General features: G+C 58.9%; 2 protein-coding genes across 15 annotated transcripts; one reads left to right on the top strand and one right to left on the bottom strand.

Annotated features, from left to right (window-relative positions):
* The first annotated feature begins 1,556 nt into the window (after window positions 1-1,556).
* On the top strand, window positions 1,557-14,801 carry ARHGAP33 (Rho GTPase activating protein 33). Of its 10 annotated transcripts, XR_005238296.2 has the most exons (22): window positions 3,692-3,807; window positions 3,889-3,973; window positions 4,346-4,426; window positions 4,530-4,667; window positions 5,105-5,197; window positions 6,292-6,414; window positions 6,502-6,579; window positions 6,663-6,729; window positions 6,835-6,897; window positions 6,994-7,146; window positions 7,224-7,326; window positions 8,441-8,585; window positions 8,665-8,747; window positions 8,831-8,938; window positions 10,171-10,316; window positions 10,954-11,107; window positions 11,190-11,335; window positions 11,410-11,484; window positions 12,395-13,054; window positions 13,153-13,364; window positions 13,466-13,544; window positions 13,657-13,761. XR_005238296.2 is itself a non-coding variant. In XM_073016629.1 (21 exons), the coding sequence occupies exons 1-21, from the start codon at window positions 1,717-1,719 to the stop codon at window positions 14,412-14,414; spliced, it is 3,867 nt and encodes a 1,288-aa protein (XP_072872730.1). In that variant the 5' UTR covers window positions 1,557-1,716; the 3' UTR covers window positions 14,415-14,801. The 10 variants fall into 10 exon arrangements, 9 of the variants coding, with proteins under 9 accessions (XP_072872730.1, XP_037847487.2, XP_072872729.1 ...); XM_073016629.1 differs by adding an exon at window positions 1,557-1,722 and having other exon boundaries at window positions 3,710-3,807; window positions 13,153-14,801; XM_037991559.2 differs by adding an exon at window positions 1,558-1,722 and having other exon boundaries at window positions 3,710-3,807; window positions 6,838-6,897; window positions 13,153-14,801.
* Window positions 14,802-14,906: 105 nt separating this feature from the next.
* Window positions 14,907-24,475, bottom strand: LOC103234540 (uncharacterized). 5 transcript variants are annotated; one of them, XM_073016636.1, is made up of 7 exons: window positions 23,812-24,475; window positions 22,820-23,026; window positions 17,733-17,825; window positions 16,994-17,115; window positions 16,584-16,795; window positions 16,166-16,252; window positions 14,907-16,080 (listed from the first exon to the last, which is right to left on the bottom strand). In XM_073016636.1, the coding sequence occupies exons 1-5, from the start codon at window positions 23,955-23,957 to the stop codon at window positions 16,656-16,658; spliced, it is 708 nt and encodes a 235-aa protein (XP_072872737.1). In that variant the 5' UTR covers window positions 23,958-24,475; the 3' UTR covers window positions 14,907-16,080; window positions 16,166-16,252; window positions 16,584-16,655. The 5 variants fall into 5 exon arrangements, with proteins under 5 accessions (XP_072872737.1, XP_072872738.1, XP_007994617.3 ...); XM_073016637.1 differs by lacking the exon at window positions 16,166-16,252 and having other exon boundaries at window positions 14,907-15,049; window positions 15,146-16,080; XM_007996426.3 differs by lacking the exon at window positions 16,166-16,252 and having other exon boundaries at window positions 14,907-15,537; window positions 15,992-16,080.

Raw genomic sequence — 24,475 nt, 5'->3', positions numbered from 1 at the left:
ACTCTATGTATTTTTTAATGTTAATTTTGTTCATTGTCTTTTCCCAGTAGCTTTTGAGCTCCAATGTGGGCAGGGTATGTTTTCTTCTGGTTTGGTTATTGATGTATCTACAAATTGATCAGAGTTTGAGTGAATGAATGAATGAATGAATGAATGAACAGACCAAGACCCTCTGAGGTGAGAATCTTGTCGAGGGCATGACCAAGGAGAGACCCTCTTGTGAAGGGCATTATTACAGTGTTATCTGGGCTTGCTCAGAAGTAGCAGGTCTATTGGAATTGCTCTATGGGGGGCATAAGTATGATCTGGCATTTCCCCCTAAACGTTTTCCTAGGGAAAAAAAAAAAAAAAAAAAAAATCAAGGCTGGAGATTGGCCCGTAATAAGCAGTAGAAGGGGAAACAAGAAAATGTCCAGTGGGCAGGGGGAGGCCAAGTCTCAGAAAGCCTTGGGTATGGTGTATAAGGCAAGGTGTATGAGGCAATGAGAAACGTCCATGGACGGAGCATCCTGGGCATTATGTGAGCGGGGTCGGGATCAGGACTGAAAAGGTGAGACTTGGGACTGGGACTTTGAAAAGCTGCTTGAGGAACGGGGCACTGCTCTGAGGCCGTGGGAGAATCCAATTAAGAATATTAGGCCGGGCCCGGTGGCTCACGCCTGTAATCCCAGCACTTTGGGAGGCCGAGACGGGCGGATCACGAGGTCGGGAGATAGAGACCATCCTGGCTAACACGGTGAAACCCTGTCTCTACTAAAAATACACACACACACACACACACAAAAGCCGGGCATGGTGGCAGGCGCCAGTAGTCCCAGCTACTCGGGAGGCTGAGGCAGGAGAACGGCGTGAACCCAGGAGGCGGACCTTGTAGTGAGCTGAGGTTTCGCCACTGCACTCCAGCCTGGGCGACAGAGCGAGACTCTGTCTCAAAAAAAAAGAAAAAAAAAAAAAAAAGGGAATATCAGGGGCTGGCGTAGTGGCTCACGCCTGTCATTCCAGCGCTTTGAATGGAGGCTGAGGCGGGAGGATCTGTTGAGCCCCAGAGATCAAGACCATCCTGGGTAACACAGTGAGACCCCCATGTCTAAAAAAATTAGCCAGGCGTGGTGGCGCGCGCCTGTATTCCCAGCTACTTGGGAGGTATCGCTGGAGCCCAGGAGGTTGAGGCTGCGGTAAGCCGCGATTGCAGGACTGCGCTCTAGCCTGGGCGACAGAGCGAGACCCTGCCTCTTAAAAAAATAAAAATAAAAAGTCAGAAGAATGGCCACTGGGAGTGGACGAAGGGGAGGGTCTGTTGCTTGGTGTTGGAAGTGTCGGAAGCAAAGCATAAAGAACCTGGGGGCATGGCTCAGGAGGGCGATGACAGCCAATGAAAAGCAGTCATGGGCGTGGCGCTGTCAAACTTCGGGGGGCTGGGCCCGAATATACAGAGCCGGGGCGGAGCCCAAGGTAAAGCCAATGAGAAGCCGCCTGGTGGGCGGGGCATCGACTAGGGCCAAGGGCGGAGCCAATGAGAAGCGGCGCCGCGTTCCCTCTGCCCCCCGCCCCCGTGGGGCGCGCGCCGGAGCCACGGGCAGCCGTTAGGGGCGGGGTCTGCAGCCGCCCGCGCGCGGCTCGCGCCCTCCCCTTTGTGTCGCCATGGCGGCGGCAGCGGCGACGAGAACGGCGAGCGAGGGGTCGAGCGCGGCCGGGGCCTGAGGAGGCTACGCGACCATGGTGGTGAGGGTCCCACGCGGCCGTCAGCCTGTCCGTCCGCGTGTCAGTCTGTCCGTGCGCAGCCCCGCCCCGCGCGCCCCGCCCCCGGCCCCGCCCGAGCCCGCGGCCTGTGCTTCTGCCGTGGTCCCTCCAGTCCTGCGGCCCCATCCCAGGTCCCAGCCCGTACCTCGACCCCGCCCCCTCAGCGCGCATCCCCTTCTTCCACGCCCTGGATGGGGTGACAGGGACCTAGGGCCCGGGCTGGGAGGAGGCGGGGCTGGTCCAGGAAGGGACTCGCGCTACCCAAGTGGCCCTCGAAGAGGCCTCCTGAGGCTCCTGGGTCTTTCCCCAGCCCCTATCCCAGCACCTTCCTCGGCATCCTTCTGCCAGCCCTCAGCCCTCCCCGGCGGAGCCCCCTCCTCCTCCCCACAGCCCCTTTCTCATTCCTGAGCCCCACCCCCACCCGCTCCATCCCCAGCCTGACCCTTTTCTTCTCCTTCTCCCTCATTTTCACCCCATCCTGGTTCCTCTCAATCCCCCCTGCCCAGCATCAGTCTGAGCCTTTGCCTCATCTCTCCAGCCACTCCCTCCTTACTCCACCCCAACAGGCCAGCACTCTACCTCCCTTGATCCTCGGGTCCGCTCCATCTCCTTGTCCTCATCCCCCTCCCCCACCATCTCCCTCTCTCACCATGCTGCTCCCGCTCATTCATCCATTCATTCCCTCACTTAGCAGACATTCACTGAGACCGCCTCTGTGCAGGCTCCATGCTCCAGGCACAGAGAGAGTCAGCTCCCATCCCGCCTTGGGGAACCTCATGGGCTGGAGGGGGAAAGACCCTGAGGGTGAGACCCTGAGGGTGACTCGGGGTTGCAGGGACATGGAGGAGGGAGATGCTACAGCCCAGTCTGGTGAATCTGTCTGGCAGCTGGTTAATTTATTCATCAGATTTTACCCAGCCCCTGCTGTGCGACTGGGCTGGCACTGGGGACCCAGAAAATAATCAGGAACAATCCTGTCTGAACATCAACTCCATGCCCGGCTGTATGCTGGGGAGCTCAGTCTGGGGCCCTCCTTCTGGGAGGCCAGTCATAGTCCAATGAGAGAGATGAACTTGTCACCACCAGTGCCATCTCAGAGTGATCAGAGCTGTGAAGGGAGAAGCTCAGGTCGAGGCATGGAACCTGGGATGGGGGAACTTAAGGGGATGGAGAGAGTCCAGAAGAGATGCCAGGCACAGCCTGAAGGGTCAGGGAGAACTTCCTGGAGGAGGGCACATGTGAGTTGGGACCTAAGGGGTGGGAGTGAGGATGAATATACCCCAGGGAAAGGTGGGGCAAGTGTTCCAGGTTGAGGGAACAGCCTTTGCAAAGGCCTAGAAGGAAATGAGAAGAGGGTGCTTGTTTTGGACTCTTAGAAGTTCAAGAGCTCTGCGAGCGGGGGCAATGGAAAGAGATGGGACTGGAGAGGTAAACAGAAATCAGCTCAGGGAAGTCTCGATTATCAGACCAGAGAATTCAGACTTCATCTTGAAGACAACAGGGAGTCATTGAAGGCCCAGGATCTATGGAGAAACAGAGCTAGATTTGTGTTTTCTGAAAACAATCCAGGCTGTTGCTGAAAAGCTGGCAGGAGGGGAGAGGCTGGAAGCAGGAAGGCTGATGAGATGGGAGCCGTGATTGTCCAGACAGTGGTAGGAGGTCGCTGTACTCTGCAGGGGTTATGGAAGGGTTTTCAGCAGGGAGAGATGGGACCAGCATGCTCTCCGTCCTGTTGCCCTGCCTCACGTCTGGCCCCTGCTTCTCCAGTCCACCACCCCAGACCACACACGAAGAAGCAGTCCTGTCCTCAGCCCAGCCCTAACCTCCCCCGACCTGCCCTCCTGCTTCATGCTCAGGGCGGTGTGTGGAGCGCCCCGGGCTCTGGGCCCTGTGCTGCCAGATAACAATGCTCTCGTTGTCTCTTTGCTCCCATCTCTGGGGGCCTCTGATTCTTCTCTCTGCTCTACAGGCACGCAGCACTGACAGCCTGGATGGCCCAGGGGAGGGCTCGGTGCAGCCCCTACCCACCGCTGGGGGGCCCAGTGTGAAGGGAAAGCCTGGGAAGAGGTGAGGGTGAGGGAGGAAAGGGCTCAGCTAGGAGCTGGGGAGGCTCAAGGAGCCGCTGGTGATGCATCCCCTGTCTCCCAGGCTCTCAGCTCCTCGAGGCCCCTTCCCGCGGCTGGCTGACTGCGCCCATTTCCACTACGAGAACGTCGACTTTGGCCACATTCAGGTATGGGGGCTTTGCATTTGCACCCAGGAGGGAAGACAATATCCTACGCAACCTTGCAATGATATCAGCTGCTGTGCTTCTGAAACCTGTCCCTGTGACTGGCTGCTGCATGCATCTGAGCAGTCAGTAGCAAAAGTTGCAGGAGCCACAGCAGATGGGGAGAGCTGCTCATTCATTCATCCATTTGTTCTTTTATTCATTCAACGACAACTTTTGTTAGGTATCTGCTCTGTGCCAGGGACCAGCACATCACCAGGCCCTGTCCTCGGGGAGGTTCAGAAAGGGGACACAAACCCATCCCTAGAGAGTGCCATCCCGGGGAGGTCAGAAAATGGGACAAAAGTCCACCTGGGCCTTGCTTTCCCTCTGCAGCTCCTGCTGTCTCCAGACCGTGAAGGGCCCAGCCTCTCTGGAGAGAATGAGCTGGTGTTCGGGGTGCAGGTGACCTGTCAGGTGAGGCCACCCCGCCTCTCATCTAGCCTGGGAGACTGGCCACAGTAGTCCTCAGCTCGGTGTCATGGGGCCCCTGCTCCCTTCTGTCCCTCTGCTCCCACAGGGCCGTTCCTGGCCGGTTCTCCGGAGTTACGATGACTTTCGTTCCCTGGATGCCCACCTCCACCGGTGCATATTTGACCGGAGGTTCTCCTGCCTTCCTGAGCTTCCCCCACCCCCCGAGGGTGCCAGGGCTGCCCAGGTAACCTGCTTGTTGTCTCAGCCCCTGCCTCGTGAGTGTGTCCTCATCCACAGTGTGTGAAATCATCAAGGCAGCAGGATAGAAAAATATTTAAATACTGGTATGGCCCAAGTCCCAACCAATCTGAATGAATGGAGAAACCTTAGAAATGTAGTAGGCTTCTGCTACATTTAGCTTCACTAAGTTTTAGGATCATGGGGAGTTCCAGGGGGTCCCATGGGAGGGTCACCATGGTCTTACCAACCAGGGCACTCAAGAGCTTGGCCCAGCCCAGCCTACTTACTCATTCATATGCCCATATCTCAGTACCTAACAGCTGAGTAGCACCCATGCGTTCAGGATGAACTTCAGCCCAGAGGCAAGCTAGGGCAGTGTGGGAGGGCAGTGGGCTCTCTCACGTCCACTCACAGAGGCCCACCCTGACAACCTGCCCCCAGATGCTGGTGCCACTGCTACTGCAGTACCTGGAGACCCTGTCAGGACTGGTGGACAGTAACCTCAACTGCGGGCCTGTGCTCACCTGGATGGAGGTGGGCCTGGGCAGGGGGCTTGGAGTTCAGAGTGGGTGAGGGGGTGTCTGAGGGGCGAGAACCAGCCTGGGAGTGTGTGTGGGCATAGAAAAGAAAGGAGCCAGAGTGGAGGAGGCATTGATATTTTAGTGTCTGTGTGGGCGCATGTCTGTGAGAGAATGTGTATGAGTATGTGTGTGCACGTGTGTGTGTTAGCAGGTGTTCGGCTGTGAGGATACAAGGATTTAAATGTATATCAGTTAGAAATGGGTTGGGCTGTAACTCACAGAACACCTGGCTATGAGTGGCTTAAACCAGAAGGTTTTTTTTTTTTTCTTTTGTTTTTGAGACAGAGTTTCACTTTTGTTGCCCAGGCTGGAGTGCAGTGGCATGATCTCGCTCACCACAACCTCTGCCTCCCAGGTTCAAGTGATTCTCCTGCCTCAGCCTCCTGAGTAGCTGGGATTACAGGCATGTGCCACCACGCCTGGCTAATTTTGTATTTTTAGTAGAGATGGGGTTTCTCCATGTTGGTCAGACTGGTCTCGAACTCCCGACCTCAGGTGATCTGCCCACCTCAGCCTCCTAAAGTGTTGGGATTATAGGCGTGAGCCACTGTGCCTGGCCTCTGGCTAATTTTTTTTTTTTTTAATATTTTGTAGAGACAGAGTCTTGCTTTGTTGACCAGACTGGTCTTAAACTCTTGGGCTCAAGCGATTCTCTAGCCTTGCCCTCCCAAAGTGCTGGGATTACAGGCGTGTGCCACCACGCCCAGCACAGAGGGTTTTTAGATGGCAACCATGCGGTATCTGCTGTGGAGGATGAAGGTGCAGAGGTGGATGGGGAAGCCTTCAGGTGGGGAAGCCTTCGGGTGGGAGAATCGTGGGACATGTGAGGGGAAATAAAGGGGTTTGTCTTAGAGGTTTCCCCACCTCCAGAGGGTGCCAGGGATGCATCCCTACAAACAGGAATTTAGGTGTTTGACCAATAGCTCTGTGTGACAGGGGCTCTTGGCAGGGGACAGGCAGTGGCCTTGCCGGGCTTGGAGGAGCTTGGTATGCCTATACTAACACCGTCTCCTGACCTGTCCTTGCCACATCCCACCTCCATTTCAGCTGGACAATCACGGCCGGCGACTGCTCCTCAGTGAGGAGGCGTCACTCAATATCCCTGCAGTGGCGGCCGCCCACGTGATCAAACGGTACACGGCCCAGGCACCAGATGAGCTGTCCTTTGAGGTGAGGCTGTGGGGAAGCAGACTGCAGCTGGGCTCCCCACACCCCCTGCTCCTTCTGACCCTTCTCCTCCCGCCCGCCCCCTCCCAGGTGGGAGACATTGTCTCGGTGATCGACATGCCACCCACGGAGGATCGGAGCTGGTGGCGGGGCAAGCGAGGCTTCCAGGTGAGTCCAGCTAGGTGCGGACAGGTGGGGCTAGGGCACCTGCCAACTGGGGTGGCCCAGCCACTGACCCTGACCTTCCTCAGGTTGGGTTCTTCCCCAGTGAGTGTGTGGAACTCTTCACAGAGCGACCAGGTCCGGGCCTGAAGGCGGGTAAGTGCCATGGACAGACAGGAGGGGTGAGGAGGGGTGGGGAAAGGTGGGGTCTCCTGCGTCTTTTGCCTCCCACTCATCCCTTCCACCCCATTGTTTGCCCAGCAGATGCCGATGGCCCCCCATGTGGCATCCCGGCTCCCCAGGGTATCTCGTCTCTGACCTCAGGTAATAGAAACAGGCTGCCAGATCCCTGCCCCTGCCCCGCCAGGCCCCTGGCCATGCTGACCCCACAAGGCCTGCCTTTGCCCTTTGCCCTGACAGCTGTGCCACGGTCTCGTGGGAAGCTGGCCGGCCTGCTCCGCACCTTCATGCGCTCCCGCCCTTCTCGGCAGCGACTGCGGCAGCGGGGAATCCTGCGACAGAGGGTGTTTGGCTGCGATCTTGGCGAACACCTCAGCAACTCAGGCCAGGATGGTGAGGCCTGGGCCCACCCACCCCACCCGTCACACCAGGGCTGCGGCCCACCCAGCCCTGATCTTGCTTTCTCTCAGTGCCCCAGGTGCTGCGCTGCTGCTCCGAGTTCATTGAGGCCCACGGGGTGGTGGATGGGATCTACCGGCTTTCAGGCGTGTCTTCCAACATCCAGAGGCTTCGGTGAGGGCCCTTAGCCAACCCTGTCCTTCCACAGGCACCAGCACCTCCACTCCAGCCCCGTGCCGCATGCGGGGGACACAGTTACCAGGAGTCAGGAGTTGCAGGATCAAGGCTGGGGTCAGGGACAGCTCTCTTGAGAGTAGAGTTCACAATCTAAGCGAAGACTCTGTCTTCACCGAGCACCTGCCACGTGCCAGGCACTGTTCTAGGCACTGGGGACACAGCAGTGAGTGAGGCAGCCAGAAACGCCTGCCCTCACAGGGCCCACAGGCTAGAGGAAGAGACAAACAGGGGAGGGATAGAGTTCACCGGAAGATGACAGCTACTGTGGAGGAAAACAGATTGGGGTAGGAGGATGGTGATGAGGAGCCAGGAGGGAGGCCTGCAGTTTTGGATGGCAAGGGCAGAGCCACCTCATTTGAGGGCCTGGAGGAGGGGAGGGGCAGGCCATGCAGAGGGAGCAGCGGGGCAAAGGGAACAGGGACAGGAGGCCATGGCCAAGGAGTCCCCATGCCAGTGCAGGCAAAGCCTTCATGTTAGGGTTTTGGCTTGTACTGTAAGTGAAGGGGGAACCGCAGGAGGGCTCTGAGCCAGGGCGGGGTCTAGAAGTGGGGAGGAGCCAGGCGAGATCTTGGCCTGCAGGAGGCTGAGAGGGGAGTGCTTGAAGCCTGCGGGGGGGCCAAGAGGGAGGCAGGAGGTGGCAGTGGGTGGGAGACTTTACCACAGGCAGTGGGGCCCCACCAGAGAACTGGGAGCAGCAGGGTGCTGGGATTTTGTCCACATTTTCCAGTGCCCTCTTACAGCCAGGAGAATGGCGGCTGCTTGGTAGGAGCTGCTCATGCTCTGGAGTCAGTCAGTCTTGGGTAGCTGCAGGCAGAGGCACATCTGCCTGAGCCTCAGCATCCTCCTCTGTAAATGCAGCACCCTTCTCTTTTGCCACACAGGCTTGCTGGGGAGTTCAGTAAGGTTCTGCCTCTGAAGAGCCCAGTGTAGGACCTGGGGAAGAGGGTTCCATCCACCTGCAGGCACTTGGGGGTAGGGGCAGGGGGAGCACGGCCAGGTGAGTGAGCCCCTCTGACCTGGATCTTCCTCCTCCTTGACATGGTGGTCTCAGGCATGAGTTTGACAGCGAGAGGATTCCAGAGCTGTCTGGCCCCGCCTTCCTGCAGGACATCCACAGCGTGTCCTCCCTCTGCAAGCTCTACTTCCGAGAACTTCCGAACCCTCTGCTCACCTACCAGCTCTATGGGAAATTCAGTGTGAGTAAGGGAGCTGGCGGGACGGAGGGGGCCGGGACGCCTCTGACCCAATCCTCATCACACTCACCCACCATCTCAGGAGGCCATGTCAGTGCCTGGGGAGGAGGAGCGTCTGGTGCGGGTACACGATGTCATCCAGCAGCTGCCCCCGCCACATTACAGGTAAACCAGGAGGGGCGGGGTGGGACTTGGTGGGATTCCAAGGGGGTTGAGGCTCAGGTGTCCCCCTCTGCTCCCACCCCCAGGACCCTGGAGTACCTGCTGAGGCACCTGGCCCGCATGGCGAGACACAGTGCTAACACCAGCATGCATGCCCGCAACCTGGCCATCGTCTGGGCACCCAACCTGCTACGGTGAGCTGCTTGCTCGCCTGCCCACCCCTCAGGTCTTTCCCCAAAACCATGCCAGGAACCCACCCAGCTTTTCTTTTGTTTATTCATTGAATACATGTCTATCAAATACCTTCCGTGGACCTGGCCCCATCCCCAGCACTGGGGACACAGCACTGAGCACGGCCCTGTCCTCCTGGGACTCATGTTCTCATGGAGGAGATGGACCATGAACATCAACAGGAAAATACAGAGTAAAGTGTGATGGTGATGAGTGCTGAGGAGGAGAGAGGAGGAGGGAAGGGCAGTGTGAGGTTTTTAGTGAGGGTGGCAAGGGAGGCTTTGGCAGGTCTTCTGTGGCCAGCAGCAGAATAAGCCTGGAGGACTTGATGGTGAACGAGACAGGCATGATCTCTGCCCTGCAGGAGTTCACATTCTCCTGGGGGCACAGATACATAATCAAGTAAAACAGGTGATATGTCAGAGGGCGGGCATATGATGGATGGAGAAAAATAAATGAGAAAGGCCAGGGGTACAGAGAAGAGAGTGTACAGTTTTGAATAAAGTGGGTGAGGAAGACTGCACTAAGAAGGCAACATTTGAGTCAAGACCCGCAGAGGATGAAGGAGAGCCCTGGGGGTGCATCTGGGGAGTGCCAGGTTGAGGGAACGGCAGGTGCAGACATCTGGGCCTGGGCTGGTGCCTGGTACATTGAAGGAGCCACAGGGAGGCTGGTGTGGCTGGAGCTGAGTGAGTGAGGGGTTGAAGGAGAGGAGATGATGAGGTCAGAGAGGTGACAGGGACCAGACAGAGGGGTGACTCACAGGTCATGGGTCACAGTGAGGACTTTGCTCTTGCCTGGAGCGAGGTGCAGCCAGGGCAGGGCTCTGAGCCAGGTAGGCCCTGATGGGACTCAGGTGGTCCCAGGATCCCTCTGGCTGCAGGTGGGGACCGTAGCAGGAGGCTAGGAAGGAGGCTCTGGGATGTCTAGGCTGGGGAAGACAGAGGCTGGGCCAGACGGGGCAGTGGAGGGGGTGACAGACTGAACCACAGGAAGAACCACACTGACTGAGATGGGGAAGGCAGGAGGGGCGGGTCTGGGGGAAGGTTGAGAGCCTATCGAGGTGTGATCAGTTTGAGAAGATCAGAGGTATTGAATAGACAGTCACTGCCTCCACTGGCTCCCCACATTGCCCTGCCAGAACCTGCTGGCTGGGCTCAAGGCACCCAACCTCCCTCCTGCTCCTCCCATCCAGGTCCATGGAGCTGGAGTCAGTGGGAATGGGTGGCGCCGCGGCGTTCCGGGAAGTGCGGGTGCAGTCGGTGGTGGTGGAGTTTCTGCTCACCCACGTGGACGTCCTGTTCAGCGACACCTTCACCTCCGCTGGCCTCGACCCTGCAGGTATGCCCTCCCACCCGCTGAGGTCCTGGCTACTGCCCACCACGGTCAGGGCTGCAGAGGGAGGGCAGGTGGGCTCCCAGTCCCATCCCCACCCCACTGAAGCTGGGCCTCCCTCCCGGCTCCTTGAGGACCCCGCCCCGGCCTCTCCCTCCCCGCGCCCCCCCTCCTTCTCATTTCAGCTCCTCCGCTCAGGATTCCCACCTCTTGGCCCGGACGCCGCTCTTCCTTCACCCCTTGTAGCTCCTGGGGGCGCTTGGGGCCATGGGTCCACCTGGGAGGAGGTGGGAGGTCCCCAGACTTGACCCCTCCCCGGCCCCGCCCAGACTCCCCGCCCTGCCCCGGACCCCAGCCCAGTCAGGACTCTGCTCGTCGGAGGGCCCTCTGGCCCGAGGTAACTGAAGCCAGAGCCGCTGCCCTCGCTGGCTGCCGGGAGCTGCCTCCTCATCAGCTCGTCCTGCCCCGCCCTCCTCCCACCTGCCTGCTGCCCGCCCGCTCCCTCCTGATCTGCCCCGGCCCCCTGCCTTGCCAGCCCGGGTGGGCATGCTGCGGGGCCGGGGCTTGGGCTGTGGCGCTTGGCTTTGCCCGTGGCCTTGGGCGGCCCCAGAGCTGACAGGTGCCCCCTTTCCACACTCCCCAGGCCGATGCCTGCTCCCCAGGCCCAAGTCCCTTGCGGGCAGCTGCCCCTCCACCCGCCTGCTGACGCTGGAGGAAGCCCAGGCGCGCACGCAGGGCCGGCTGGGGATGCCCACAGAGCCCACAACTCCCAAGACCCCCGCCTCACCTGCAGAAAGGTGAGTGGGATGCTGGGGGTGGCGAGGGGCAGGTGGAGGCCTGGTTCCTCAGACGACCTGCCATTTCTCCCCCAAACCGCAGGAGGAAAGGGGAGAGAGGGGAGAAACAGCGGAAGCCAGGGGGCAGCAGCTGGAAGACGTTCTTTGCACTGGGCCGGGGCCCCAGTGTCCCTCGAAAGAAGCCCCTGCCCTGGCTGGGGGGCACCCGCGCCCCACCACAGCCTTCAGGTGAGAGGCTGGGCCATGGGCTGGTGGGCAGCGGTGGTTGCTAGAGTGCCCTCCTACCTCTTCGTCTCCTGCAGGCGGCAGACCGGACACCGTCACACTGAGATCTGCCAAGAGCGAGGAGTCTCTGTCATCGCAGGCCAGCGGGGCTGGTGAGCAAGGGGGGGATGTGGGGGGGCACTATCTGCGCCCAAGTGGAGCCAGGAGGAATTGGGGCCCTGGTTTGGCCTCCAAATTTTGTACTTCACATTTGGGGGTCCTGGGGCTTTTGAAAATTTTAACCTGGCCTTTATGTACAATGAGTTGAATACAGTATCCTTTGGTTCATCACACACTGAACTTATTGGTCCATGACAGGCCCTTTAAAAAGTCTTTATTATTCCTGTTGAACATTTTTAAATAACATTATGGACATCCATGAACCCACCAGCCTAGAACTAAAGCAGCTCCATTCCTTCTCCCCTTCAAGTTCCTCCCCACTGGAGGCATCCTCAATTTGCAGACTACCCTGCCCTTGCTTTCCGGGTTTGATCATACACAGGTGTGTGTGGAAGGATCATACTGCTCAGTTCTAGTCATTTTGGAAACTTTATTTAAAGGGTGTCATAAGAAAGGGGCACCGCGCTTGGCTTTTTCCCCATCGCTACCTCACAGCCTGCCGCGCTGCTGGGTGCCGCTTTCCAGCCTCTGCCAGGGGCTGCTTATCCATCCCACCCAGGCATGCCTCTGGGGGCTCTTCTGAACCACCGTGCTGTCCTCACACTCCTGGGGTACTGCCCTCCCATGTACCCAGGAGCACAGGCACTGTCCTGCCGGCTCAGCAGCTGTGTGTGAATCTGTTGGTCTCATGCCCACAGCCTGTGGGGCGGCCACAGGACCTTCGTGCTTTGGGCCGGAAGTGTCCTCTTCATGGTCTCCACCGTGAATCTGAAACAGCTTTTCCTGGCTTCACAGCTACTGTGGCACTCTCTGGGGAGGTGCCTCTTCATGTCCTTTCCCCAGCTTTCTGTGGGGCTGTGCGCCCTGTTCTCAGGGATGGTCTCACTGACTCCACCCCTCCAGGCCTCCAGAGGCTGCACAGGCTGCGGCGACCCCACTCCAGCAGCGATGCTTTCCCCGTGGGCCCAGCACCTGCTGGCTCCTGCGAGAGCCTGTCCTCTTCCTCCTCCTCTGAGTCCTCCTCCTCGGAGTCCTCCTCTTCATCCTCTGAGTCCTCAGCAGCTGGGCTGGGGGCACTCTCTGGGTCCCCCTCACACCGTACCTCAGCCTGGCTAGATGATGGTGATGAGCTGGACTTCAGCCCACCCCGCTGCCTGGAGGGACTCCGGGGGCTGGACTTTGATCCCTTAACCTTCCGCTGCAGCAGCCCCACCCCAGGGGATCCCGCACCTCCCGCCAGCCCAGCACCCCCCGCCCCTGCCTCTGCCTTCCCACCCAGGGTGACCCCCCAGGCCATCTCGCCCCGAGGGCCCACCAGCCCTGCCTCACCCGCTGCCCTGGACATCTCAGAGCCCCTGGCTGTATCAGTGCCACCCGCTGTCCTAGAACTGCTGGGGGCTGGGGGAGCACCTGCCTCAGCCACCCCAACACCAGCTCTCAGCCCTGGCCGGAGCCTGCGCCCCCATCTCATACCCCTGCTGCTGCGTGGAGCCGAGGCCCCGCTGACTGACGCCTGCCAGCAGGAGATGTGCAGCAAGCTCCGGGGAGCTCAGGGCCCACTCGGTGAGTCCTGCTCGGCCTACCCCACCCCTGTCCCCGCCTGCTCTCACTGACCCTGAGGACCTGGCCTCAGCTGAACCCCTCTCCATTCATTTATATAGGTCCTGAGATGGAGTCACCATTGCCACCCCCTCCCCTGTCTCTCCTGCGCCCTGGGGGTGCCCCACCCCCACCCCCCAAGAACCCAGCGCGCCTCATGGCCCTGGCCCTGGCTGAGCGGGCTCAGCAGGTAGCCGAGCAACAGAGCCAGCAGGAGTGTGGGGGCACCCCACCTGCTCCCCGATCCCCCTTCCGCCGGTCGCTGTCTCTGGAGGTGGGTGGGGAGCCCCCAGGGACCTCAGGGAGTGGGCCACCTCCCAACTCCCTAGCCCATCCGAGTGTCTGGGTCCCGGGACCCCCACCCTACTTACCAAGGCAACAAAGTGATGGGAGCCTGCTGAGGAGCCAGCGGCCCATGGGGACCTCAAGGAGGGGATTCCGAGGCCCTACCCAGGTCAGTGCCCAGCTCAGGGCAGGTGGGGGGGGCAGGGATGCGCCAGAGGCAGCAGCCCAGTCCCCATGTTCTGTCCCCTCACAGGTTCCTACCCCCGGCTTCTTCTCCCCAGCCCCCAGGGAGTGCCTGCCACCCTTCCTCGGGGTCCCCAAGCCAGGCTTGTACCCCCTGGGCCCCCCATCCTTCCAGCCCAGTTCCCCAGCCCCGGTCTGGAGGAGCTCCCTGGGCCCCCCTGCACCACTCGACAGGGGAGAGAACCTGTACTATGAGATCGGGGCAGGTGAGGGGTCCCCCTATTCTGGCCCTACCCGCTCCTGGAGTCCTTTTCGCTCCATGCCCCCTGACAGGCTCAATGCCTCCTACGGCATGCTTGGCCAATCGCCCCCACTCCACAGGTCCCCCGACTTCCTGCTCAGCTACCCGCCAGCCCCCTCCTGCTTTCCCCCTGACCACCTTGGCTACTCAGCCCCCCAGCACCCTGCTCGGCGCCCCACACCGCCTGAGCCCCTCTACGTCAACCTAGCCCTAGGGCCCAGAGGTCCCTCACCTGCCTCTTCCTCCTCCTCTTCCCCTCCTGCCCACCCCCGAAGCCGTTCAGATCCTGGTCCCCCAGTCCCCCGCCTTCCCCAGAAACAACGGGCACCCTGGGGCCCCCGTACCCCTCATAGGGTGCCGGGTCCCTGGGGCCCCCCTGAGCCTCTCCTGCTCTACAGGGCAGCCCCGCCAGCCTACGGAAGGGGGGGCGAGCTCCACCGAGGGTCCTTGTACAGAAATGGAGGGCAAAGAGGGGAGGGGGCTGGTCCCCCACCCCCTTACCCCACTCCCAGCTGGTCCCTCCACTCTGAGGGCCAGACCCGAAGCTACTGCTGAGCACCAGCTGGGAGAGGCCGTCCTTCCTTCCCTTCACCCCTACTGGATCTTGGCTCAACCAAATCCCTTGTTTTGTATTTTCTTGAGCCCCAACCACTACCCCAGGTTTCTAACTTTGTAACTTGCTTCTGATGTGGGTCCCTAACCTGTAATCCCAGCTTCCCTACCCTGGACTGAAGGGTCCGCCCATCCCCCCCCTCCATCCTGGGGGCCCTTGCACAAATCTGGGGTGGGGGGGCTAGGCTGACTCCATCCTCCTCTCCCTCCAGGAGCCCCCAGCATGTCCTGACCTGTGCACGGGGGTGGGGGGACAACTCCTACCCTTCCTTCCCCACATGCCCCACTAAACCATCTGACAACATTCATGAATAAAATGGTGAAAATGTGGCTGCTGAAGTCGTGCTGGGGCCAAACTCAGTGAGTGAAGACAGACAGAGGGGGCGCTCTATCATTCTATTTCCTTCTGGGGAGGCACCAAGGCAGGAGTTACTCCTGGGAGCCTCTGAGAGGTGGTATCCGCAGAGCGGGAACCATGGGCACCCTGGGAGTCTAGGTCAGGAGTGGGGCTCAGGCTGGGCTTATCTCCAAGCTGACATCCTTTTTGCAGCTCTGCTATGATCTCCAGCAGGTCCATCCTGGGAAGCAGTGGGGCACAGGCAGACCTAGGGTTACCTCAGGGATAAAGACCTAGGGTTACCCAGGGTCCTCCCATCCGAGGCCTCAGGTCTCACTTCTGCAGGCTGGAGAAGAGACCTTCTCCAGTCAGCTCAGTAGCGGGTGCCTGCAGGAGAGAAGGCTGGAGATGCCACCTGGTAGCCATGGCGCTCCAGCGGGCCTGGGAGGGCGGATGGGGCACAGACTGGGCTCGGGGTCCTCTGCTTAGCCTGCCCTCGTGGCCTTCCAGCAGCCTCCCAATGTGTAGGAAGCCTCCCTGTGGGTCAGCAGGCTGGGGATGGGCTCATAGGGCTGGGGCTCCAGCAGAGTAACCCTGTGTGTGTGCCACAGCAGCCCCTGCAGGGCTGGAATCTTGGCTGAGAGCTTCCTCAAACTGCTCCATAGAGCTCTGGGTCCCCAGCAGGGAGGCTGAGTCCTGGAGGCTGGAGGTGGAGTGCAGGAAAGGGCCCTGGAGGAAGCAGGGTTTGTTAAGGGTCACAGGTGAATGAGGGGACAGTTGGGCGACCCTAAAGTTCCCTGGTCAAAGGAGAGGCAGCCAGAGAACTTGGGGTTGGTGACTACTGGAGGGCAGGCAGAGGTAGTCACAGGTTAGCAATGGGACAGTCGTGCAAGGCTCTGGGGGTATCTGTACTGTTGGGCTGGGCTCCAGGCAGCAGTGCAGGCTGACCCTGGCTGTGGGGCTGTGGCCAGACCCAGGGCTGGGGCCTGAGCTGGGCCCTGAACTGGGCCCAGAGCTGCTGCCTAGAGTCAAGCTGCTGCCCAAGCTCCAGGCTGCACCCTGCTGTGGCCTGTGACCTCAGGTGTCTCTGGGGCCTGCAGAGAGGGATGGCAGAGAGCTGGCATGGGTTGCCCAGGTGTCCCACAGCTCCGTTGGTCCCCCACAGCCCCGTCCTGGCTCCTACCTGGAATGGGATGGGTCCTGGGGACATCACAGGGGGCACACACCTGGGTGTGGTCTTGGCTCTGTGAGCCACTTCACGGCACACTTTCTCTGTGGGGACAGACCAGTTGGTCAGATGGGGGGCACAGTTCAGCTGTGCCCAGCACCTGCCAGCATCCCTTCCTTGCCCTCTAACCTGATGGGGAACCCTGGGGTGCAGGGGACAGCATGGTCTACTCCATCGGGGAGCTCACCTCAGGAGCCGTATCCTCTGGACCGGAGGCTGGGTATGGGGACACAGGCCTGCCTGGGGTCCCATGGCCACCACCCACCCCCTGCTGACCTGCCCTGTACCTGGGCCGTGGCCTCCCGCAGTAGGTATTGGGTACTCCGCAGGCTGCCCCAGCAGTCAGCAGGTGCTAGGCCTAGCCCAGCTCGAACCTGGCACAGTGCCGGCACCTGGGGGTCGAGGGCCAGTCTCTCCCCTGCCTCCAGCTTGGCCTTCACCTCAGGTCCCCCTCTCCCAGCCCAGGGCAGCCCTCCTGCCAGGAAGCACAGTTAGGGACCCAAGCAGGAGGGTGCCTCCATGGGGCGGGGCGTAGCCACTCACTGACCAGTGAAGACCTCCTGGGCCAGGATGCAGAAGCTGTAGAGGTCTGAGGTGGTGGTGGGCATGTCACCACAGATCAGCTCAAGTGGCAGCCATGGGTACAGTTCAGGGGGCTGGGGAAGCCCTGGGCCTGGGCCTCCCCAGGGGTAGCCCTTCTGCAGCCTGTGGAGCCCAACGGGCCTGGTGAGCCAACGGCTGCTGGACAGGGACCTGGACCTGCCACCAGACAGAGGAAAACAGACCCCAGGTCACACAGCCCAGCACCCAGCTCCTACACCACTCACAGTGCCCCTCCCCACCCCCACCTCCTCCCTGGGGCCTACTGGACACCACTGCCCGTGGCCACAGAGGCTGGAGACTGGGGGGAAGCATGCAGGCCCAAGTCAAGGGGCAGCAGGTGGGGCAGGCACTCACCTGGGCCGCAGCCAGGGCTGTTACAGGAGGCGCCCGTGCTCCACGTGGCCCACTTTAGCCGAGCCTGGCCGCACCAGCTGCACGGCATGGGAGCTGAAGCAGCTGTGAGCTCACCAGCAGGCCTGCAGGAACAGCAGGACCTTTAGCACCTGCAGCAGCAAGGGGCTGGGGGCAGGCCCAGCACAGTCCCAGGTGCCTCCTCACTTGGTCTCCGCGGGTGCAGCACCCTGTGCAAGGAGCCCAGCCACACAGGCTCAAAGAGAAGGCACAACCCTGACAGGTCTGCAGAGGGATGCAGTGCCATCAGCAGCAACAGGCCAGGGTGGTGCAGCGTGCTGGGCAGGGGGACAGCAGGCCACTCACAAGCAGGACCCAGCCACACAGGGTGGGAGATGCTCCTGGGTCCAGACCGCCCACCATGTGCCAGGGCAGGCGATCTGCACCTGCCACCGGACAGAGGAAAGACTGACCCCAGGTCACGCAGCCCAGCAGTGGGAGGGCCAGCACCCAGCGCCTACCTCATCCTGGTGGCCTCCCCACCCCCACCTCCTCTCAGGCTTACAGGGCACTGCACACAGAACTGGTACCCACCCACTTTCCAGTGGGGGGATCGCCCCAGCAGGAGGGCCCCATGCCGGGTGCTGGCCCAGAAGTGAAGACTGGCCATGGTTACTGTCACACACCCTAGTCTTCCATGGGAGGGCCAACAGGAGGCTGGGCTGGGGGCTGGCACTGGTACCTGCAGTGGTGAAGGTCAGCCAGCAGCACATCTGTCTGGGTTCCAGGGGCCTTCAGCTGCTGCTCGGTCACGGTGTGGCCCATCCACAGGAGGCTGGAGAGTGGGGGTGGGGCAATACAGGCCTGAGACGAGGGGGTTTTCCCCGGGAGGGGAGCAGGAGAGCTGGCAAGGGCACAGCAGGGCTCTCACTTGGCCATGAGGGTGTGGGAGCTGCTCTTATAGGTGTGGTCGGGCTCTCCCTGGGCTACCAGCAGCTCCTTGGAGTTCACAAGGGGGATGCCCATTACCAGCACTGATGGCCACAGGCTACTCAGCTGGGAACAGGCGGGACCATGAGGCACGAAGAAGATAGGGGTGGTTCCCACTCCCACAGCCGCTCCCGCTTACCTGACCAAACCCCAAGGCCGGGACTTGGGAGGCTCTCCTGATCTGCACTAGCCTCAGCGTCCTGGGTTGGGGGCAGGCCGAGGGTAAGTCTGGGGTGGCTGGGAATGGCGGGTGGGTGGGCTTCAGGATGTGGATGGTTACCTGTCGGCCTGCATCAGCTCCAGGGAGGACAGGGAGCCTGGTGGGCTGTTCCCAAATCTGGCCTGCAACCGGTCCAGAGATGCCATGGATGGCAACTCACCGTCATGCACTAACGCTGATATGTGGGACTGGCAGAGCTGCAACAGCTCCAGCAACTGCAGGAGTGCACGTGGGGTGAGGCCCGATGGGCACCGGCCCTGATCCCTCACTCCCACCAGGGCCACTGCTCACCTCCCAGTTCTGCTTGACCCCACCCTGCTCAGCCCATTCTCATGGTGTGTGACCCCGCTGGTCATGCAGTTGCAAGTCACCCCCTGCCTGCCGCAGGGGTACCATCACCAGAGAAGGCGCCTGCGTGCACGGGGGTGTTGCCATTCAGACAGCAGCTAGAGCAGCACAACGTGGGTGGGAATCAGTTAGGGAAGGGACTGAACAGGGACAAAAAGGGGCAGGATGGGGGCCCTGGGGGTGGGAGGAGTCACCGTGTCATGGCAGGGGTCACGTGAAGACATGATGGGGTCTTCAGGGAATGAGGATCACTGGGAGCAGGGAGGCACTGGGAGAATGGGAACAGTCCCTGGGGAATGAGAAGAGGTTAACTGAGAGAACAAGGAGGGTCACTGGGGGGACAGGAGGGTCACCAGGAAATTGAAGAGGCATCATGAGGGAGAGATGCCTCAGGGGAAGAGAGCCCTGGCTCTCAGGTTCTCTGGGGCTCAAGCTTGGGTCCCTGGGATGGGGGGCATCACTGGCTGGCCAGTCACTGGTTGGGGTTGGCACCAAAGGCCAACAGGAGCTGCACGGCAGAGCTGTGGCCCAGCAGCGCCGAGAGGAAGAGCGCCATCTGCCGCGAGGAGTTCTCCCTGTCCACCTGGTCACCTAAGGGGCGGGCAGCCTTAGGGTGCCCCTGGCCTACACTCCTGGGTTGGAGACCTGAAGGCCACTAGACAAACACCCTTGCCAATTCCCATCCTCCACAGCCCCTCCATGACTGGATGACCATGGACCCCAGGTTCCATCACTGTGTCCTGGAACCCCTGCCCTCCAACTGCTGAGGACCATGCCTCGAAATCCACCTCAACACAGTGCTCCCAAAATCATTAAGTCCACAGAGTTGAAACAAGGGGTGACATCTGCCTGCCATGCAAACATCTATTCCGCAACCCAGGGGGATCAAAACCACACAAAGGTCCCCAGGGGCCAGGAGGAAGTGGATTTCAGGGGACTTTGACTTCCAGGAACCTTGTGCACTGGCCGGGACAGGTGGACTCCACCCAGCTGTAACTCAGTGTGGTACACACAGGTCCCATGAGGCCAGCACTCAACTCTTCAAGTAAAGCAAACTCTGGATTTTATCAGGAGCTCTCTCAAATTTTATTTATTTTAATTTTTAATTTTTTGTAGAGATGGGGGTCTCACTATATTGCCCAGGCTGGTCTTGGACTCCTGGGCTCAAGCAGTTCTCCCGCCTTGGCTTCCCCAAGTACTGAGATTACACACCTCAGTTTCCCAAAGTACTGAGATTACAGGCATGAGCCACAATGCCCGGTCTCAATTTTATTTTTGAAGCCTGCATCTAAGGGCTCAATCCAGGTGGCAACCTCCTCCATGCCCTTACCTCCAGGCCTCTGCCAATCCCCTCCCCATCCCCAACTATCTTCCTGCTCAGCTCCCCATCCCAACCACTCACCCCTGCCCCAAGCCCTGGATCTCTCCACTGTCATTCCCCAGTTCCCTTTCCTCCAGCCTCTACCCCAGGTAGGACAAATGCACAGCATCCTTGTCCTTGCATTCTTGTGTCCTTGGCAGACATGTCTAATTATTCATGCACTGGGTTCAACCCAGCGTGGTCTCTGCCACAAAACCCCTCCAAATGTGGACCTTTAGGAACCTCTGAATACCAGATTTGTGGCATTGCATTTGACTCAGTAGCCCACCATCTTTTACAACAGCATCTTAACTGCCTTTCTGCACTCATCCTGCCCCACAGAGGCCTTTTTAAAAAAAAAAAAATTTAATTTTTTTTTTTTTTTTTGAGACAGAGTCTCAATCTGTTGCCCAGGCTGGAGTGCAATGGCACAATCTCGGCTCACTGCAACCTCCGCCTCCCAGGTTCAAGTGATTCTCCTGCCTCAGCCTCCCAAGTAGTTGGGATTACAGGCATGTGCCACCATGCCAAGCTAATTTTTTTTTTTTTAAAGTAGAGTAGGGGTTTTGCCATGTTGGCCAGGCTGGTCTTGAACTCCTGACCTCAAGTGATCTGCCCACCTCGGCCTCCCAAAGTGCTGGGATTACAGGCGTGAGCCAGTGCGCCTGGCCTTTTTATTTTTTTTTTCTTTTTCTTTTTTTTTTTAAAAAAAAGACAGAGTCTTGTCAGGCATGGTGGCTCATGTCTGTAATCCCAGCACTTTGGGAGGCCAAGGCGGGCAGATCACCTGAGGTTGGGAGTTCAAGACCATCCTGACCAACAGGGAGAAACCTCGTCTCTGCTAAAAATACAAAAATTAGCTAGGCCTGGTGGTGCATGCCTGTAATCCCAGCTACTCAGGAGGCTGAAGCAGGAGAATTGCTTGAACCTGGAAGGCGGAAGTTGCGGTGAGCTGAGATCGTGCCACTGCACTCCAACATGGGCAACAAGAGTGAAACTCCGTCTCAAAATAAATAAATAAATAAATACAATAAAATAAAGACGGAGTCTCACTGTATCACCCAGGCTGGAATACAGTGGTGCCATCACAGCTTACTGCAGCCTCAACCTCCTGGGCTGAAGTGATCCTCCAACCTCAGCCTCCTGAGCAGCTAGGACTACAGCACACTCCAGAGCACCTGGCCCAAGGTCTCTTCTTAAAATACAAATCACTTTTAAGCACTAGATAATCTTATATGAGTTGTTCCAAAGAAAAGAAAAATAGAAAAAGAGGGCAAGCCTCATTTTATGAGGCTAGCAAGACCTTAATTCCAAAACCAGATGAAAGTTTCCAGAACAGAAAGTAAGATTATATATCAATTGCATATATATGCAAAAACCTTAAATAAAATAAAAATAAATTTATCCCCATAAAGCAAGGATGAGTCAACATAAGAAAATCTATCAGCTGGGCATGGTGGCTCATACCAGTAATCCCAACACTTTGGGAGGCCAAGGCAGGTGGATCACCTGAGGTCAGGAGTTCAAAGCCCCTTCTCTACTGAAAATTCAAAAAACTAGCCAGGTGTGGTGGTATGCGCCTGTAATCCCAGCTACTAGGGAAGCTGGGACAGGCGAAACGCTTGAACCTGGGAGGCAGAGGCTGCAGTGAGCGGAGATTGCACCACTGCACTCCAACCTGGGTAATAAGAGTGAAACTCTGTCTCAAAACAAACAAACAAACAAAAAATTAAAACTAGTAAGCAAGTTCAGAAAGTGGCCTGAAACACAATCAACTTTACAAAAATCAAAACAGAAATTGTACATTATTAATTTAATGGGTTTTTGTTTTTGTTTTGAGACAGGGTCTCCAGCCCAGGCTGGAGTGCAGTGGCCTGATCAAGGCTCAGTGCAGCCTCAACCTCTTCGGTTCAAGCAATCCTCTCTGCTCAGCCTCCGAGTAGCTGGGACTACAGGTATATGATGCCACCACTCCCAGGTAATTTTTAAAAATAGAGATAGGGTCTTGCTATGTTGCCCAGGCTGGTCTCAGACTCCTGGACTCAAGCAATCCTCCTATCTCAGCCTCCTAAAGTGCTGGGACTATAGGTGTGAGCCATGTGGAACAGGTTGCCCAGCCTAATTTAATGTTAATTATAATGTTAATATCCTGCTTACAATGCCAATAGTTTCCTATCACACACACAAAATCCAACAAAACTCACACTCTTTTAGAGGCCCTTAACTGTGTGAACTTGTGGCCTCTTCAGCCTCAGGTCTCTCCTAGTCCTGCTGCTACTCACATGTGGGCAGTTCATTTTGACTTCAGAGTGTTTGCACAGCCTCTTCATCACTCCCCACTTCTTTTTTTTTCCTTTTGAGACAGAGTCTTGCTCTGTTGCCCAGGCGGGAGTGCAGTAGCATAATCTCAGCTCACTGCAACCTCTGCCTTCCGGGTTCAAATGATTCTCCTGCCTCAGCCTCCCAAGTAGCTGGGATTACAGGCACGTGCCACCATGCCTGGCTGATTTTTGTATTTTCACCATCATGGCCAGGCTGGTCTCAAACTCCTGACCTCAAGTGATCCGCCTGCCTCGGCCTTCCAAAGTGCTGGGATTACAGGCATGAGCCACTGCACTCCACCATCTCTCCCCACTTCTTTTCCCCTTTTTTGCATGGCTGACTCTTATGCTATGAGACTCAAGCATCCTCCACTTGAAAGGCCATACTGTCTAGTGTCTCATCCTCATTCCACTGCATTTCATTCCCAGTGGTCCAAGGGTCATGTTCACCCTTAAATCCCCATCAGGGACCGCAGAGCTCGGCACACAGTCAGTGCTCGGTACCACTGCTGACTGGCCAACTGAAGCCACACCTTCCATACAGCTCCTTGATCCTGCCCCCACAGATGTACCCGCAACCAGGCCCTCACCTCTCAGCAGGAGCCTGGCCGGGCCCCATCCTGGGCTCCCCCGCCACAGCCACGTGGTGCAGACGGCCCACCTGGGTGTCTAGATCCCTCTCGGAACCCAGCTCCACTGGGAAGCGAAAGGGCAGTGAGGGCGTCTGTGGGGTCCGGTTCCGGGGCAGGGATCCGCTAGGGGGTCTCATGAGGGAAGGGGGATGTGAAGGACCGGAACTTTGGGGACAAGAAAACAAAGACAGAGTTGGCTGGGGGTTTTGGGGGCGCAGTCTAGAAGGGAAGGGGATTCAGGAGGGGTCTGATGGGAAGGGAGGCGGCTGAATGAGAAAAGGGGGTGGCTCTGGGAGGGCGACACACCAGAAGGTCTGGGGTCGCAGGGAGACTGAGAGCTGAGGGGGATCTAAGGCAATTGGGGGGCTAGGAGGGGGCTTAGGGCTGGGGTCGGGCGTGCCAGGGTGGCAGAAGGGCTGCGAGGATAGAATCTGAGCCTGGGAAGGGAGTCGAAGGGCTCGGGAGGAGGCTCTGAAGGCTGCGGTGGGAGGAAGAGGCGCCTGTGGTTTAGGATTTGAGAGGTGGTGAGAGGGGTCGTGGGGAGGCTCTGGGGACAGCGTCTGTGGGGTCCGCGGGGTGGATGGGGTCTGAGGGCAGCCAGCGGGCTCTGAAGGAGGAGAGGGCACTGATGGCAGGATCTGCCGACGGTGCGAGGGTCCGAGGGTGGGACGCCTGGACTAAGGACTAGGGAAGTGTCTGTGTGTTGGGGGTGGGGTCTGCAGGCTGGGAAAGGGGGCTCTGAGGACAGTGTCTGGGGCTGGGGAAGGGGTCAGCGGAATGGGGACAGGGTTTGCTAAACGGGTGGGGGCGGGGTCTGAGGGCCGCGGAAGAGAATGACAGGGTGGGAGGGGCTTGAGGGCTCGCGGAAGGGTCTGAGGGTGATCTGCGGCACCAGAAAGCTCGGGGAAAGTTCTGGTCCCAGAACCCAGTCCAGGTGGCTTTGCACTCACCGTTGGGCTAGACAGTGGTCGCCACGTGATTCGGCCGGCCGTATGAGCGGGAATCCGAGTTGCTTGAGCCCCAGTGGCCTCCCGCAGCGCCTGCGCAGTAGCACCCCCTTCCCCAACACAGCCCAGCGATTCGGCCTGGGCCCCATCGCCCTGATCAGTCGGGGCTGTCACTGTCTGAGGATGGGGCTGTCTACCCACACCGGACTAAGCTCTGTAAGGCAGGACCTGGGGTCGTTCTTGTCACTGTTGTGTTCACAGCCTTGTTCACACCAGCCCTAGCTCAAAGGAGGCCTCATTCAGTGCTTTTATTCTCACTCTGTCGCCTAGGCTGGGGTGCAGTGGCGCGATCTCGGCTCACTGCAACCTCCATCTCCCAGGTTCAAGCAATTCTCCTACCTCAGCCTCCCGAGTAGCTGGGATTACAGGCTCACACCACCACGCCCAGCTAATTTTTGTATTTTTAGTAGACACGGGGTTTCACCATGTTGACCAGGCTGGCCTCCAACTCCTGACTTCTGCCCATCTTGGCCTCCCAAAGTGCTGGGATTACAGGCATGAACCACTGTACCTGGCGTTTTTCTCAGACAGGATCTCACTCTGTTGCCCGGGCTGGTGTGCAGTGGTGAGATCATAGCTCACTCCAGCCTCCACCTCCAGGGCTCAA

This window comes from Chlorocebus sabaeus, chromosome 6 (genome assembly GCF_047675955.1).
Source record: "Chlorocebus sabaeus isolate Y175 chromosome 6, mChlSab1.0.hap1, whole genome shotgun sequence".
Classification (NCBI taxonomy): Eukaryota; Metazoa; Chordata; class Mammalia; order Primates; family Cercopithecidae; genus Chlorocebus; species Chlorocebus sabaeus.
Note: the sequence above shows the minus strand (reverse complement) of the source record. Positions and strands in the feature narration are given on the sequence as shown.